Below are 14,645 nucleotides of genomic sequence, written 5' to 3' on the forward strand. Positions count from 1 at the left end.
AGAATTAGGCCACTATGTTTATCATATTTTTTTATATGTTTTATAATGCACTATATTAATTATACATTTCTATGGAAATTATTCTTATTGCTTTTACTTGAATAAAAAAGTACACGGAACTAGAGATTGCGAAAAAAAGAAAAGTTTTTTAAATACTTTTTGTTTATTTATTCTTGGCTTAACTCAGGTCAATCCCTAAGTCATGTTAATCTGGTCTTAGGAAATTTTAATTTCGAAGACCACACTGCCTTTCTATGATGATAAATAAAAGTTCAAATAGGGATAAAATCCTTTAAATAGATAGTGATAAATTTCATAAAAATATGGGATATTTTGGTCAAAAATGCAGTGACTATCATCCGTATTAGTACTAAACTAAAAGTTAAAAACAACAATTTATATACAAAATAAAATAAAACTAGATATTGTTTAATAATCTTATCTATCAAACAGTTCGTGGTAACGAACTGTAGTAAGAAGCGACCCGGCTCAATAGTAACCAAAACTCTAAAAAATGGAATTTTGATACCAATAGCTACATCAAAAGAATCGCATTTTAATGCTGGTTTTAAATATATAAGTTTCATCAAGTTTAGTCTTACCCATCAAAAGTTACGAGCCTGAGAAAATTTGCGTTATTTTAGAAAATAGGGGGAAACGCCCCCTAAAAGTCATAGAATCTCAACGAAAATCACACCATCAGATTCAGCGTATCAGATAACCCTACTGTAGAAGTTTCGAGCTCCTATCTACAAAAATGTGGAATTTTGCATTTTTTGCCAGAAGGCAGATCACGGATGCGTGTTTATTTGTTTTTTTGTTTTTTTTTTTTTTTGTTTGTTTTTTTTTTTTTTTTCCCCAGGGGTGATCGTATCGACCCAGTTGTCCTAGAATGTTGCAAGAGGGCTCATTCTAACGGAAATGAAAAGTTCTAGTGCCCTTTTTAAGTGACCAAAAAAATTGGAGGGCACCTAGGCCCCCTCCCACGCTAATTATTTTCCCAAAGTCAACGGATCAAAATTCTGAGATAGCCATTTTATTCAGCGTAGTCGAAAAACCTTATAACTATGTCTTTGGGGACGACTTACTCCCCCACAGTCCCCGTGGGAGGGGCAACAAGTTACAAACTTTGACCAGTGCTTACATATAGTAATGGTTATTGGGAAGTATACAGGCGTTTTCAGGAGGATCTTTTCGGTTTGGGGGAGGGGTTGAGAAGAGGGGGATATGCTGGGGGAGCTTTCCTTCGAGAATTTGTAATGGGATAAGAAAATTTCCATGAAGGGAGAGCAGGATTTACTAGCATTATTAAAAAAAAAAATTAAAAAATAAAAGTGAAAAAGCTTTTTCAGCTGGAAGTAAGGAACAGCAATAAAACTGAAAACAAACAGAAATTATTACCCATATGAGGGGCTCACCTCCTTCTAATACCTCGCTCTTTACGCTAAAGTATTTTCGGTAATTTCAACTACTTATTCTACGGCTTTTGTGATTCAGGGGGTCATTCTTAATGAATTGGGATAAAATTTAAGCTTTAGTGTAAAGAGCGAGGTACTGACGATGGGGCGAATCCCCTCATGTATGTAATAAAAACATGAGAATACAAAAGTTCTTTACGTAAGCTAATTTATAAGTTACGTAAATCTTTTACCAATAAAAAGATTCGTAAAAAATTAAAAGTTCTAGTTGCCTTTTTAATTAACCAAAAATCGGGGGGCAACTAGGCTTCGTCCCCCGCTCTTTTTTTCTCAAAATCATTCGATCAAAATTATGAGAAAGCTATTGAGCCAAAAAAAAAATATGCAAATTTCGTTTTGATCATTCCTCTGCGGAGAGCCAAAATCAAAACATGTATTGATTCAAAAACGTTCAGAAATTAAATAAAAAAAACAAGTTTTTTCAACTGAAAGTAAGGAGTGACATCGAAACTTAAAACGCACAGAAATTACTTCGTATATGAAAGAGGCTGCTTCCTCATCAACGCCCCGCTCTTTACGCTAAAGTTTTTTACTGTTTTAGAAAGAAGAATTGAGAGAAAGAGTCAAACTTTAGCGTAAAGAGCGGGGCGTTGATGAGGAAGCAGCCTCTTTCATATACGAAGTAATTTCTGTGCGTTTTAAGTTTTGATGTCACTCCTTACTTTCAGTTGAAAAAACTTGTTTTTTTTATTTAATCCAAAGCAAAAACGGAAACGAGTAGCTTTGACCTCCTTGGATCCAGCTCGCTTGCACTGAATGAACTAACACTTGGACAGAGGTTAATCGCATTGGGTGAATTGTCTGTTAAAAGGATTTTATTCCTATTTGAACTTTTACTTATGGTCTAAGGAAATTTCCAAATTCCACATAACCTGAATTTTATTTTACTCAAAATTTAACTGCTGTGATGATTGGCTAAACCACTAACCAGTTTTCGCTTTGATAGTCTTCCTTGTATGACTGTATCTAAGTCACGTATATAAGGATTTACGCATATGTAATGTCATTGCCATAGTCACGCATATGGCAAGAAACAATCGAATTCATTTCTCTTCATCTATTAATAGAAAAATACAGTCAAAACACGCGGAACAGATAAGACACAGTAAGAAAATAAGAAAAACATAAGGACATTGAGACCTATATTTGTTTTTCCAGATTTGTGTATCTAGTTATCTAGATTTATTTAGATAATTTTAATTTAGTTATTTATATCGGCAAAAAAAAATCTTAAATCGACGTATTTGACTATATAGCTTTTTAATTGCTGATGAGATTATAAATGAGTTATGCCTGCAAAGCCACTTAGTTTGTTCTTAATATTTTTTATTGTTTGTATATATGATGTTACAGGAAAATACTGTTGGCCTTGAAAACATTGCTGTTTGTTATTTTCTAAGTTTTTTAACCCAGTTTATATATCCTTGGATTTTTTTTTCTTAGAAAAGTTTGATAAAAAAAAGAAAATAGAGGCTGCAAGTCATCTATGAATAAGGAATTGGATTCTAAAGTGTTAAATCCCCACCTTACTATGGTATTTCTTATTGATATCATGTATATATAATTAGAACGGCTACAAAAATAACGTTTCATGTTAATTCTCTAACACTATTTTTTCAGATTAATTGGATGGCGTAATCTGACAGAAAAAAAGAAAAGATAATTTTATCTATTGATTTTTGGGGTCTAAATAAAGTGTTGATTTTAAAGCTAATGTTAGATTGCTAGGCCATATTTTATTAGGAATAAACATGCTATTTTCTCAAATTGAAGCCCTTATGTTATACTTTTGTTTTATTCCATTGCCATCAGGATGTTGAGAATCAAATAGATTTGAAAATCTCATTTTTATCAGTTTGCAATCTTGTAGATATACCCGTGACAGGTAGCTTGTCACGGATATACCTTCACCTGGCACTTACCTATACCTGTCACGTGAGCCTCAATGAGACAATTTACCTTACCAGCCTTTTTTCTAGAAACTTATTGGGATGGCTCTTGCAAAAGACCTGAAATATGGCGTTGTGGATCAGGCACTAATGCTAGCAATTCCTACGCTTGTGAACAAAGCTTGCACTAATCAGATCCCTGAGTTTGTTGATTGTAGCCCTGAAGTTGTTCAGCAGTGGAACGACCGTTTTATCAGACAATATAAGGGTAAGCCTACTTTACATTAAAGGTAGCTTTTTGAAAATGTTGACGGAAAGTAGCCCAAAATTTATCAATGCCAAAAAGTTTCTGTTAAAAATTATGAAAGTAGTCTATCGAATTCATTTCTTCCTTAACCTTGTCCCCCCCCCCATTTATCTCTCTAAATCCACTTCTCCTTCACTAAACTTTCAGAAACAGTATTCCTGATAGTGTCCAAGAGTGCATTTATTAAGTTCTAGTTGGTAGTTTGTGTATAGTAAATTGATATACCGTAAATGAATATATTCTTGTCAAGCACAATTAGATAAACGTATTCTTAGATAATTTCAGGTTTTAGGGGCTATAAAAGCGGGTATTATATTCAGGAGCGTAGCTGCATCATTTTTATTGGGGAGGGGGGGCAAGAGGGGGTGATGTTGAATTAGGTACTATTCAAGTGGGTAGTGGGGAAAAGTAAGTAGTTAACAACCACGCTGCTTGGTGAATTTAAAAACATTGTGCAATACATTATAAACAATAAACACAAACTAAACAATCATAAATATAAGTGGTAATGCTCGGCTCTTAGTAAAATTGTCAACAATTAGCTACTGCAGACGACAGTATTATAGCGTAAACAGGCTTTCGGGAAAACTAAGGTGAATTTTGTTGTAAACTCAGCCAGTTTTTTTTTCAGCCAGATTCACCACTAATGCTGCAGTGCATATCTCCCCTTCATTTCTCCCAACTCCACACCCAGTATAGAATGCTCAATCTCATAATTGAACGAAGCTCTAATCTAATAGCCCCGGGTATCACGCTATTTATTTGCTTGTAATTTTGAATGGGAGTTGACTTGGTAAGATTTAATTTGTTTTACTAAAGTTATGATATACGTGATTTACTGAAACGTTATTGATGATGTTTTATTAAATTGATTTGTTTGTGGGTTCGCCAATTTATATTAATCATTAGTGTTGATATCAGTGGGCCAAACCTGAATCAAAAATTATAAACAGCGCAATAGCGTTTTCTAAGTAAAGATACAGGATAAGTCAAAGTATTACCACAAATTGTGAAACATCATATTATGAGATATTCCCCACATTTAAATAGTAGCCATATTTTTTTTAATTTGAAAGCATTTGAAAAATAAAGTTAGAGTTACTAACTTATCTGTTGTGCAATGTTTGACAAAGAATATCCAGATTTTCTGGATATTATTATACTATTATTGGCATTACTGTGGCAGAAACATTAAATTGATTAAAATTTGCCAGGGATGCCAGTTGAAAGAAAAAATTTACTCCTAGAGTATGAAAAATACCTTCCCCTTTGTAACTTTATTTAAAAAAAAACTAATTCTTTAAAAATTACACAAAAGTCTTTTTTGTGTAAATCAGGGTATGGGGGGTATATATATATCCCGAGTGGTTACACACTGAATGTCGTTTTTCCATAGGGGGTTACACTGAATTTTGTTTTATGTCTATAACTCCCTTCAGAAGCAAAGCACGGTCTCCTAGTGCTGCATGGTAAAACTAACAACAATAGAGAAACTGATTGGGTTGGTACCGCTTATACGTGCACACAAAATTTATAAAATCTGAGAAAAATATACATAATTTGTTTAAATTCACTTTATTCCATTCTCGGCAGACACTTCGTACATAATGCTAATTCAGAGATAAATGTGCCACATGTGGCGCTGGCGTTGTGTGAAATGTGACTAATTTCAGTCATAATTATTAGCACATTTATGTCAGTTCTTTATTTAGCTGATTAAAAGAACTATTTAGAAAAGCGAAAATAGGCAATTCAATATTATGCGTTAGTATGTGAATCCAGAACGCAAAGAATAGGACGTTATCAGCGCTTATTAGGCATTTCAATGACAAATAAGAGAATAAGATACTGGAAATAAAAATTAAAAGAATTGAATGATTCCTGGAGCGGATCTCCCTTTACCAAATTCCAATTCCAAACTACAACCAATTTGGCCTATCTAGTCATTTTGCGAATATTATTGTAAAAATCACAAAGTCATTTTTTTCCAACTTTTTTTCCTTCAGGAAATAATATTCACTCTATATCTACTTTCTTATTCTTCAATTATTCTATTTCTCTCCTACTTGCAGATTTAGAGGGTGTATTCATTTCTTCATCTGAGAGTTTTAAGCCAAGAGAATCTAATCTTGAATTGATAGATTTTAGGAAGTGAAAGCACCTTAAATATCAGGGAAAAATTGACCTGGGCAAGTGTGGCGAAGTAGGAAGCATAGAACATTTTTTAATTTTGTCTTTAAATAAGCTCACATTTTTGCTTGCAACATATTAATTTGGAACATAATATGAACAGTAATGGACCACTATTTTTTCGTTTTCTTTATGTCAAAAATCATCATGGATTAATTAGAAAAAATATCTATTCAAAATAAAGTACGTTCGAATCTGCAACAAAATGCAGACAAGCAACAGTTTTAAAGCTACCTAATGAATTTAAGTTTTTTTTCAAAGTATGGGAGGCGGGGTGACTGCCCCTTCTTCCACCCATTTCAGTGACGCCGCTGATTATATTGTTAGTATTTCGTGTGGGTCTAGTGCATAATATGATAATCTGTAAAAAAAAGTGACGTTTTCGCTCAATTAAAATTTGAACAAAAAATGTGTTCGAGCTCATTTTAAGTCTAGCGATTGGAAACTAAAATCCCTGTCATAGGCAGTGCAATAGCGCTGCCTATGTAAAGAACGATGTTGGCATAATGAGTTATTTATTTCTTTTTTTTCTTTAGACCAGAGTACTTCGTATTGAAGGAGCTGCCTTAGAAACTTCAAAAGGACTCATTCGATTGGAAATTGAAGGGGCTAGTGTCCTTTTTAATAGTCAAAAGCAGGCAAAACAGCCCCCCCTCCAACGCACATCATTCCCCAAAGGTTCCAATTAAAATTAGTAGATTGCTTATTGTAGTTAAAGAGTCCGAAAATTATGTCTTTGAGGAAGACACCCCCGCCCCACAGCTCCGAGGGCAAAGGTTGTAAGTTATTCCCCGGTGCATATAAGGTTTTTGTTGAAAGGGGGCTTTTATTTACTTCGAATGGAATTCACTGGATTGGTAATCTGAATATCTAGTTCCCTTTTTAAGAGTAAAAGTGATAAGTAGGCAGTCACCCCCCCCCCCCCTCAACACGTCTTGTTTTCCCGAAATACATCGAATAAAAAATTTCAAGATAGTAATTTTATGCAAAATATTCCAAAGATCATATAAGAAGGCTTTTGGGCCGAAAGAAACCACCAGAGCCTAGGGACGAGGGTTGTAAGTTATGCCAGGGTATTTAAAGTTTTAATGGAAGGGATGGTTGTTTGCCTTTAGGAGAGGCTCATTTGGTTAAAAATTGGAAGTTCTAGTTCTTTTTTAAGCGTCAAAAGTGATGAATGGCATTTAGACCTTCCTCCCTAACAACCCTTCTTTTCACCGAATGTATTTGATTGAAATTATCAGATAGTTATTTTGTTCAGAATAGTCCAAAAAACATATAATAATGTTATTAGAGTGACACCCCTCCTCCCAGCGCCGTTGGGATAGGGCTGTAAATTATTCCATGAGGGCATATAAAGTTTTTATAGAATGGGTGGTCGTATGAACTTCAGATGGGGCTTATTTGATTTGAAATTGGAAGTTATAATGGCCTTCTTAACAGTCAAAGTGATTTGAGAGCAGCCAGTACCCCCTTTACGCTCATCATTTTCCTTAACCCCTATAATCAAAATTTGGAGATAATAATTTTGTTCATTGTAATTGAAGACTTCAGAATTTAGGTCTGTGACGAAGACAAACCCGCCCTTAAAGCTCTCAGGGAAAGGTTTGTAAGTTGTGCCCTGGGGGCATATAAGATCCTTATAGAAATGGTGGTCGTATATACTTTGGAGAGGACTCATTGGAACGGTAATCAGAAGTTCTAGTGCCCTTCTTCGAGTAAAAGTGGTTAGAGCGCAGCTACCTGCTCCCTCCCACAAACAAACAAACATGTCGTGTTTTCCCGAGATGTGTCCAACAGATATTTTGAGACAGTTCTTTCATTCAAAACAGTCCAAATATCATATAACAAGGCTTTAAAGGTTGATACTAACCATCAGAGCCTAAGGGCGGGGGGTTAAAGTTATGCCCCTGGGGCATCTAAGGTTCTTATAGAAGGGATGGTTGTATCAAGTTTACAGGTGGATCATTTGGTTGAAATTGAATGGAGGTCAAGTAGCCCCCACCCCACCCAACTATCCCTCTTTTCGCCAAATGTATCTGATTGAAATTGTGCGATGGCTATTTTGTTTGAAATAGTTCAAAGAACATATAACAATACCACCAGGGTTAGTACAACCCCCCAGAGTCCTTGAGTAAGGGCTTTAACTTATGCCTTGGTGCATAATAGGTTTATATGGGATGGGTGGTCACATTAAATTCAGATGAGCCTTTTTGATTTTGAACTGGAAGCTATAGTGCCCTTTTTAAGAGTGATTTGAGACACCCCCCCCACGCCCATTATTTCCCAAGACAAACATCCAAACGAAGTTTCGAGACATCAATTATTTTCAGCATTATTGAAAGGCTTAGTAATTATGCGTAGCAACAGTTGTGATAGCAGTAGTAGTATTAGTAGCAGTATGCAAACAGCATCTTTTTTCAACATCCTCTTCAGCACATGATAAAATTTTTAACTTAATACCATCAACCGGTCTTGAAACTTCCAATTAAAATTTAAGAGAGCCATTTTGTTCCGCATACCTCAACGGTCTAGTAAATACATCTCTTGGAAAATGTGGTTGGTCAACCCCCTACATTTATGTAATTTGCCCATTATGCTTAAAAACTAATTGTTGCTTTAATCAAAACGCACTGTTTGTATGCTTGTTGCCAATCATCTCAGCAATATAACAAGAACGACTATGGTATTAAAATCAAACTTTCTGGGCTACTTCTATTACTGCTTCTGCTCATACAATTTTACTAAATTAAAAGAGTTTAAGTGTATCCAGGCTGTGAAAGAGCATAGATATAATTTTTGTTTGGAATGGTATTAAGTTCTATCTATCAGGTCAACAAGAGGATGTATATGACTAAATTAATCGCTACTATTTGCGGCAGAATTTTTAAAAGGTTTATGTTGTTTTAAATAGCTGAAAAAGTTTTTCCACCATACAAATAGCAAGCCAAACTATGCATTCATGAAAAAAAAAACCGGAAAAATTAAAAGTATTATTTAATTTTCCCTGAATTTTCCTGAATTTGAATTTGTCAATATAGAACAAATAGAAATTAATTAAAAAACTTCCCACAAAATAAGTTTTTTAAAAAAAGTAAAGAACTTCATTGAACCAAAAATGAAGAACTATAGAAATAGATTACCACAAACCAGCATCTATAAATAAATGAAACCCAAAAAGAACAGAAATTACAGTAAATAAACGAGTCAAACTCAAAACGGGCAGAAATTAACATGAGTAGGGTTCAAAAACCTTATGCTTCAAATGAGTGTGCGTTGTCGGTTTAATATACATATGCTGATATTTGCTCCTTAAAATCTTAATTAATTTTTGGTTTCTTAAAGCTATTAAAGTGAAACAAAACATTTAAAAGAATGAAATACTTAAAACATTTACAAGAAATATTTAAAAGATGGTCTAATGATCGATCCCATTTTTGAAATTACGAAGTATTTCGTAGGTAAAGAGATATTATATTTTAAAAATATCAAAATGTCTTATTAACACTTTTCATTTTAGAAACAACGAAATATCAACAGAAGTTACAATCAATTTATGCTCTGAGGAATCTTGGCATCTACCTATCACCAGAGAGTTCAATGTTTATGAAAAATGTTGCGCTTGGAAAGGAAGAAGTTGAAGGCCCGATAAGGTCACATGCTATTGTTATTTTACAAGAAGCAATGACCTTTGATCCCGCGGTATAGTCTAAATTTCTTTCCTTTTTTACTTTTTCAAAGTTTGACTCTTTGTTCTGATACTTTAAGAAAGACATGCTCAAATAAAAGGGACGTTGATTTCGAACGAAAAGTATTAAAAAAAAACTTTAACTTTAGCGCAAAGAGTGAGGTTTTAATCAAGTTTAAAGTTTTCAATTTATGCTTAATTTTACTCCTTTCTTCTAGTTGAAAAAAAATAATTGAATTTTTAGTATGAGCAATGTCATTGGAAACTTAATATAATGTCAAGTGGCTTTTCCTCCTCAACGTCCCGCTCTTTACACTAAAGTTTGACTCTTTGTCACAACTCTCTTTTCAAAACAGTAAAAACTTTAGCGTAAAGAGCGGGGCGTTGAGGAGGAAAAGTCCCTTTCATATACCGAGTAATTTCTGTTCGTTTTATGTTTTAATGTCGCTCCTTACTTTCAGTTAAGAAAACCTTTTTTTTATTTAACTTCTGAACGGTTTTGAGTTAATGCATGTTTTGATTTTGGTTTTCCGCACATAAATAATTAAAACGAAACTGGCATATTAAGTTTTTGTGGCTAAATGGCTTTCTCATAGTTTTAATTGGAAGACTTTGAGAAAAAAAGGAGCGGGGGAGGAGGCCTAGTGGCCCTCCAATCTTTTGATTACTTAAAAAGGCAACTAGAACTTTTAATTTCTTACGAACGTTGTCATTAGTAAAAAATATACGTAACTTACGAATTAACTTACGTAACGAACTTCTATAGTTGTATGTTTTTATTACGTATATGCGGGGGTTCACCCTCACGTCAATACCGCGCTCATTACACTAAAGCTTTAACGTAAAAATACTTTAACGTAAAGAGCGAGGTATTACGAGGAGGTAAACCCCTCATATGCGTAATATATTTTGTTCGTTTTAAGTTTTAATTCTTCTCCTTAATTTCAGTTGAAAAAACTTTTCATATCTATTTTTTTATTGTTTTTTTAAATAATGCTAGAAAATCCCGTGGCCCCTGCATTAAAATTCTCTTCCCCCATGGCAATTCTTCCATGGAAAATCCTCAAATCCTCCCACGCAACCTTCCCCCTCAACTTCCCCCCCACCAACCAAAACATCCCCCTGAAAACGTCTGTACACTTCCCAATAACCATTACTGTATGTAAACAATGGTCAAAGTTTGTAACTTTGACCAGGGAGTTGGTCTAGGTGCCCTCCAATTTTGTTGGTCACTTAAAAAGGGCACTAGAACTTTTGATTCCCGTTATATGGAGCCCTCTTGCAACATTCTTGGACCACTGGGTCGATACGATCGCCCCTGGGAAAAAGAAAGAAAACAAAAAACGAAAAAAAACAAATAAACACGCACCCGTGATCTGTCTTCAGGCAAAAAATACGAATATCCACATTTTTGTAGATAGGATCTTGAAACCCCTAAAGTGGGGTTCTCTGATACGCTGAATGCGATGGTATTATTTTCGTTAAGATTCTATGGCTCTTAGGGGGTGTTTCTCCCTATTTTCTAAAAAATAGCAAATTTTCTCAGGCTAGTAACTTTTGATGGGTAAGACTAAACTTGATGAAACTTATATATGTACAATCAGCATTAAAATGCAATTCTTTTGATGTAACTATTGGTATCAAAATTCCCTTTTTAGAGTTTAGGTTACTATTGAGCCGGGTCGCTCCTTACTACAGTTCGTTACCACAAACTGTTTGACATTGGTTAAATAGCAATACTGGGGGTTTACGAAAATGAAAGTGGTGAACAATGTCCGCCACCCTGATTCAGACAACCTTGTTCTGTATGTATAGAATTATAAATAAAGTGTATACTAGTCACGGGTATAAGCCTACAAAGAAATCCTGACGGTTTTAGTGACACGATTAGACATACTTAGTTTTTTAAAAATGTTGCTTTTGACGTGTTTTTGACAGGCTGGTTTTAAGCTACAGATCCAATTGATATAGTCAGGGATTATGAAGTTTAAAAGTCAGTTAAAAATCATAACGGTATCTTGCCTCTAAAAATACTGTTTTGGTGACCTCCGAAAATCTGTTGTTTCCACTTTACACTTTTTTAGATGGCAGTATTGAAAATCTTGACTGACTCTTAGCTTTCTGTGTTAGTAAACACACTCCCTAGAAATATCCATTAAAAAAGATATCCATCATCGCCTTTATATTTTCATGTAATCCATCTTTTTCGTTTTCGTTTTGAAAAATGTTTGTATAGAAAATTTCCATCCTGAAAAAGAAGAAAAGGGAATAGGGATAGGAGTTCCCTCTAAAATTGGTCCAATGGATTTCTTGGGAAAATTGGATTAGAGCTGAAATATTCTTTGTGCGATATCAGATCCTTTCTCTCTAATGTGTCATAATGCAAATATGATATAAGCAACACTAAAAAAAATTTAAAGAAGATCAAAGACATTTCACGAATGTGTGAATTTTTTTTAAATAGAATCTGAAATTTTCTATCAGTAAGGAAAAACGATTCAAGTTCTATTTATAGGACTTTACAATCAAGTAATTTATTTTTCATAAATAAATGTAAAATCTAGCCTTTTAGCGAGAAATCTGTAAGAGTTGGTGTTAGTATATTCATGGTTCCATCCGTAAGGGCAACCTAATAGAGAACAAACCCTAGCCCATAGTAATCGAAAATTTCAAAACACGTTTAGAAAAATAATCGTCAAGTGAAGAAGATTCGCTATTTTAAGCTTACTCAGGAATGGTAGCAATTATTTTGGTTGGCATTAATGATAAAAGTTCAATATTAAAACAAATTCGTATAAAAAATTGGAATCACCATGGCCAGAAACTCCATTTGCAGAATTATGGTTCCCAATAAGGTAAATCAATATTTCTCGCAAGTCACAAGCAATAATTCACTCATTTTTTTTTATTATCCTTCTACTTGTTTTTTTTCTTCATTTGCCATTAGAGGGATGCTGAAATATTATAGAGAGGTGTTTCAGTGCCTATGTAAAAGAACATTGCATTATGTATGAGCTTTTCTTAAGTGATAAAAAATTATACTGAAAATTTAATTTTTTAGAAAAACTGTTTATTTTTATAGGTGATGATATACCACAAATGATGTTGTAGATGGTAGTTACTTTAATAGTGGCTTGGGTAAAAATGATGACAACGTAGATCATTCTTAACCAGGGCTTGCTAATTTTGTTATAAAGTTTGAAAGTAACTTTCAATTTTAATACTATTTCTATATTATTAACGTAATTTAAGAGTCGGAGAAGTTCCGACAGCAACAATAGGTCTTCCCTAACATTTTACCGACAAGTATAAACTTTGCTATAAATGTTACTTAAGCCCTATCTTAATTGGTCAAATAGGGGTAACAAGGATGCTATACCTTAAGGAGCATAAAAAATATATTCCAATTCTGGAGGGCAAGCTTTGCCGTGTCTTAATTCCTGCATAAAACGATTAGCTAAAAACAAGACTTCCTTTCCTTCCTAGCCAATAAACGTTCCGAAAATAGGATTGAATATTTTTTTTTTCAATACAAGATGAAAAAGATAAATAAAATCATGGAAAAATTGAGCTGTAATAACTCGATTTCAAGGATCCAGAGATATGTACCCAATTTCCTAGATCTTGAAGAACTTCTTATTCTAACTATGGAATTTTTCCTCGTATATTTGGGCTTCGGAAAATTATTATTTTTTATTGCCCCCCCCACTTCCCAAAATAAATTCCTGGGTAAGTGCCTATTGAAATCGTCTTTTTCACGCTTTTGCTGAAAAAAGAAGGATCGTTACTACTGCTATTCGCTAATCCTGAATCACTAATACTTAATATCTATTTTAGATATCATCTGTCCTCTTCTCAATATACAAAAACAAAAATGAACCATCAGCAATCCGAATTGCGGCTGTTGGAAGTCTATTGTCAGGAACAGGTCCACTGGAATATCTTCGAGCAATTGGTACATCGCTTTGGTCCGAGACTGATCAAGACGTTGTCAATTATATTCATTCCTCACTTCAGTCGCTTCGAAGTAGTAAACATCCGTGTTTAGCAAAGAGGTGAGCAATTTTATCGAAATCAAACCTCGTGTCAGATTATGCAATTCTTTGAGCTCTAAAGTTATTTAAAATAAGTGTCTCCACTTTTCACAGGTTTTACTTTTATCCGCTAGTAGACATTTTATCTGCGTCCGCTGACAAAGCGTTTGTGACTCATGAATGCCTGCTTAAGTCAAAATTAAGACACTTGGAATATTATACTCATTTGTTATTTTTTCCTAAGATATATTTCTTAAATATCCTAGTCTCCCTAAAATATATAAAATGAATGGTGCTATCTTTTCCTCAAATTGGTTGTGAATCCAATCAACAATGGCTCGTTTGGGACCATAAGTCTATAAGAGAGTCTCAAATCTAAAGTTTAGATCACCATCTAGTATTGCCTAGAGTTACTTTATAGTTGAAATTGAGGAAATATGAGCTGTCCTAGCCAAGTGGTTAAGGCTCCTCTGTCCTCTGGACTCGAAATCCTAAGGGCAGGTGTTCAAGTCGTGGTGTTACTGGTTATTTGGTTTGGAACAGGGGTTAACGGTGTGACTCTATAAGCTCAGCCAGAGTCGACCCAGTTCTAAATGGGTACCTGAGAAATATGGGAGAAAACAAGGGAAGCGTCAGATGATTTGTTTCCAACCAGGCATTGCGGTCTCGGCCAAATACTGCGAATTACGAGATTGGTGTCTACACATTGCAGACCATTATTCAGCAAGTAAAAAAGTTTTTCCTTGAAAAATTTGGAAAGGGTAGCTAACATCCAATAAGTTACTGCGATGTGAAAATCTAGGATGAGAACTCGAGCGAAACTTTCTAGGAGTGGCTTTGAGCTCAGAGACTATCTATCTATATCTATATATATAAAAATAAGTTGTCTGTCTGTGGATGGATGGATGGATGTGTCAGGTGACGTCACCTGAAAAAACTGGATTAGGTGACGCCAAAACTGAAAAAACTAAAAAAAGGCAAAAACTACAAAAAAAACTAAAAACTAATAAAAAAAATAAAAAAGCTAAAAAACTAAAAAAACTATAAAGGTAAAAACCA

At 34.3% G+C, this 14,645-nt stretch overlaps 1 protein-coding gene across 1 annotated transcript in view; it reads left to right on the forward strand.

Annotated features, from left to right (window-relative positions):
• The window catches only part of LOC136043889 (uncharacterized), a gene marked incomplete in the record, with an annotated part of 113,453 nt that overhangs the window by 57,087 nt on the left and 41,721 nt on the right, over positions 1 to 14,645 (forward strand). Inside the window, 3 exon segments of the mRNA XM_065728909.1 lie at positions 3,458 to 3,635; positions 9,385 to 9,566; positions 13,390 to 13,607. Of these exon segments, the coding sequence (XP_065584981.1) occupies positions 3,458 to 3,635; positions 9,385 to 9,566; positions 13,390 to 13,607 (578 nt within the window).

The sequence above is a fragment of the Artemia franciscana genome, chromosome 2, assembly GCF_032884065.1.
Source record: "Artemia franciscana chromosome 2, ASM3288406v1, whole genome shotgun sequence".
Taxonomy (NCBI): Eukaryota; Metazoa; Arthropoda; class Branchiopoda; order Anostraca; family Artemiidae; genus Artemia; species Artemia franciscana.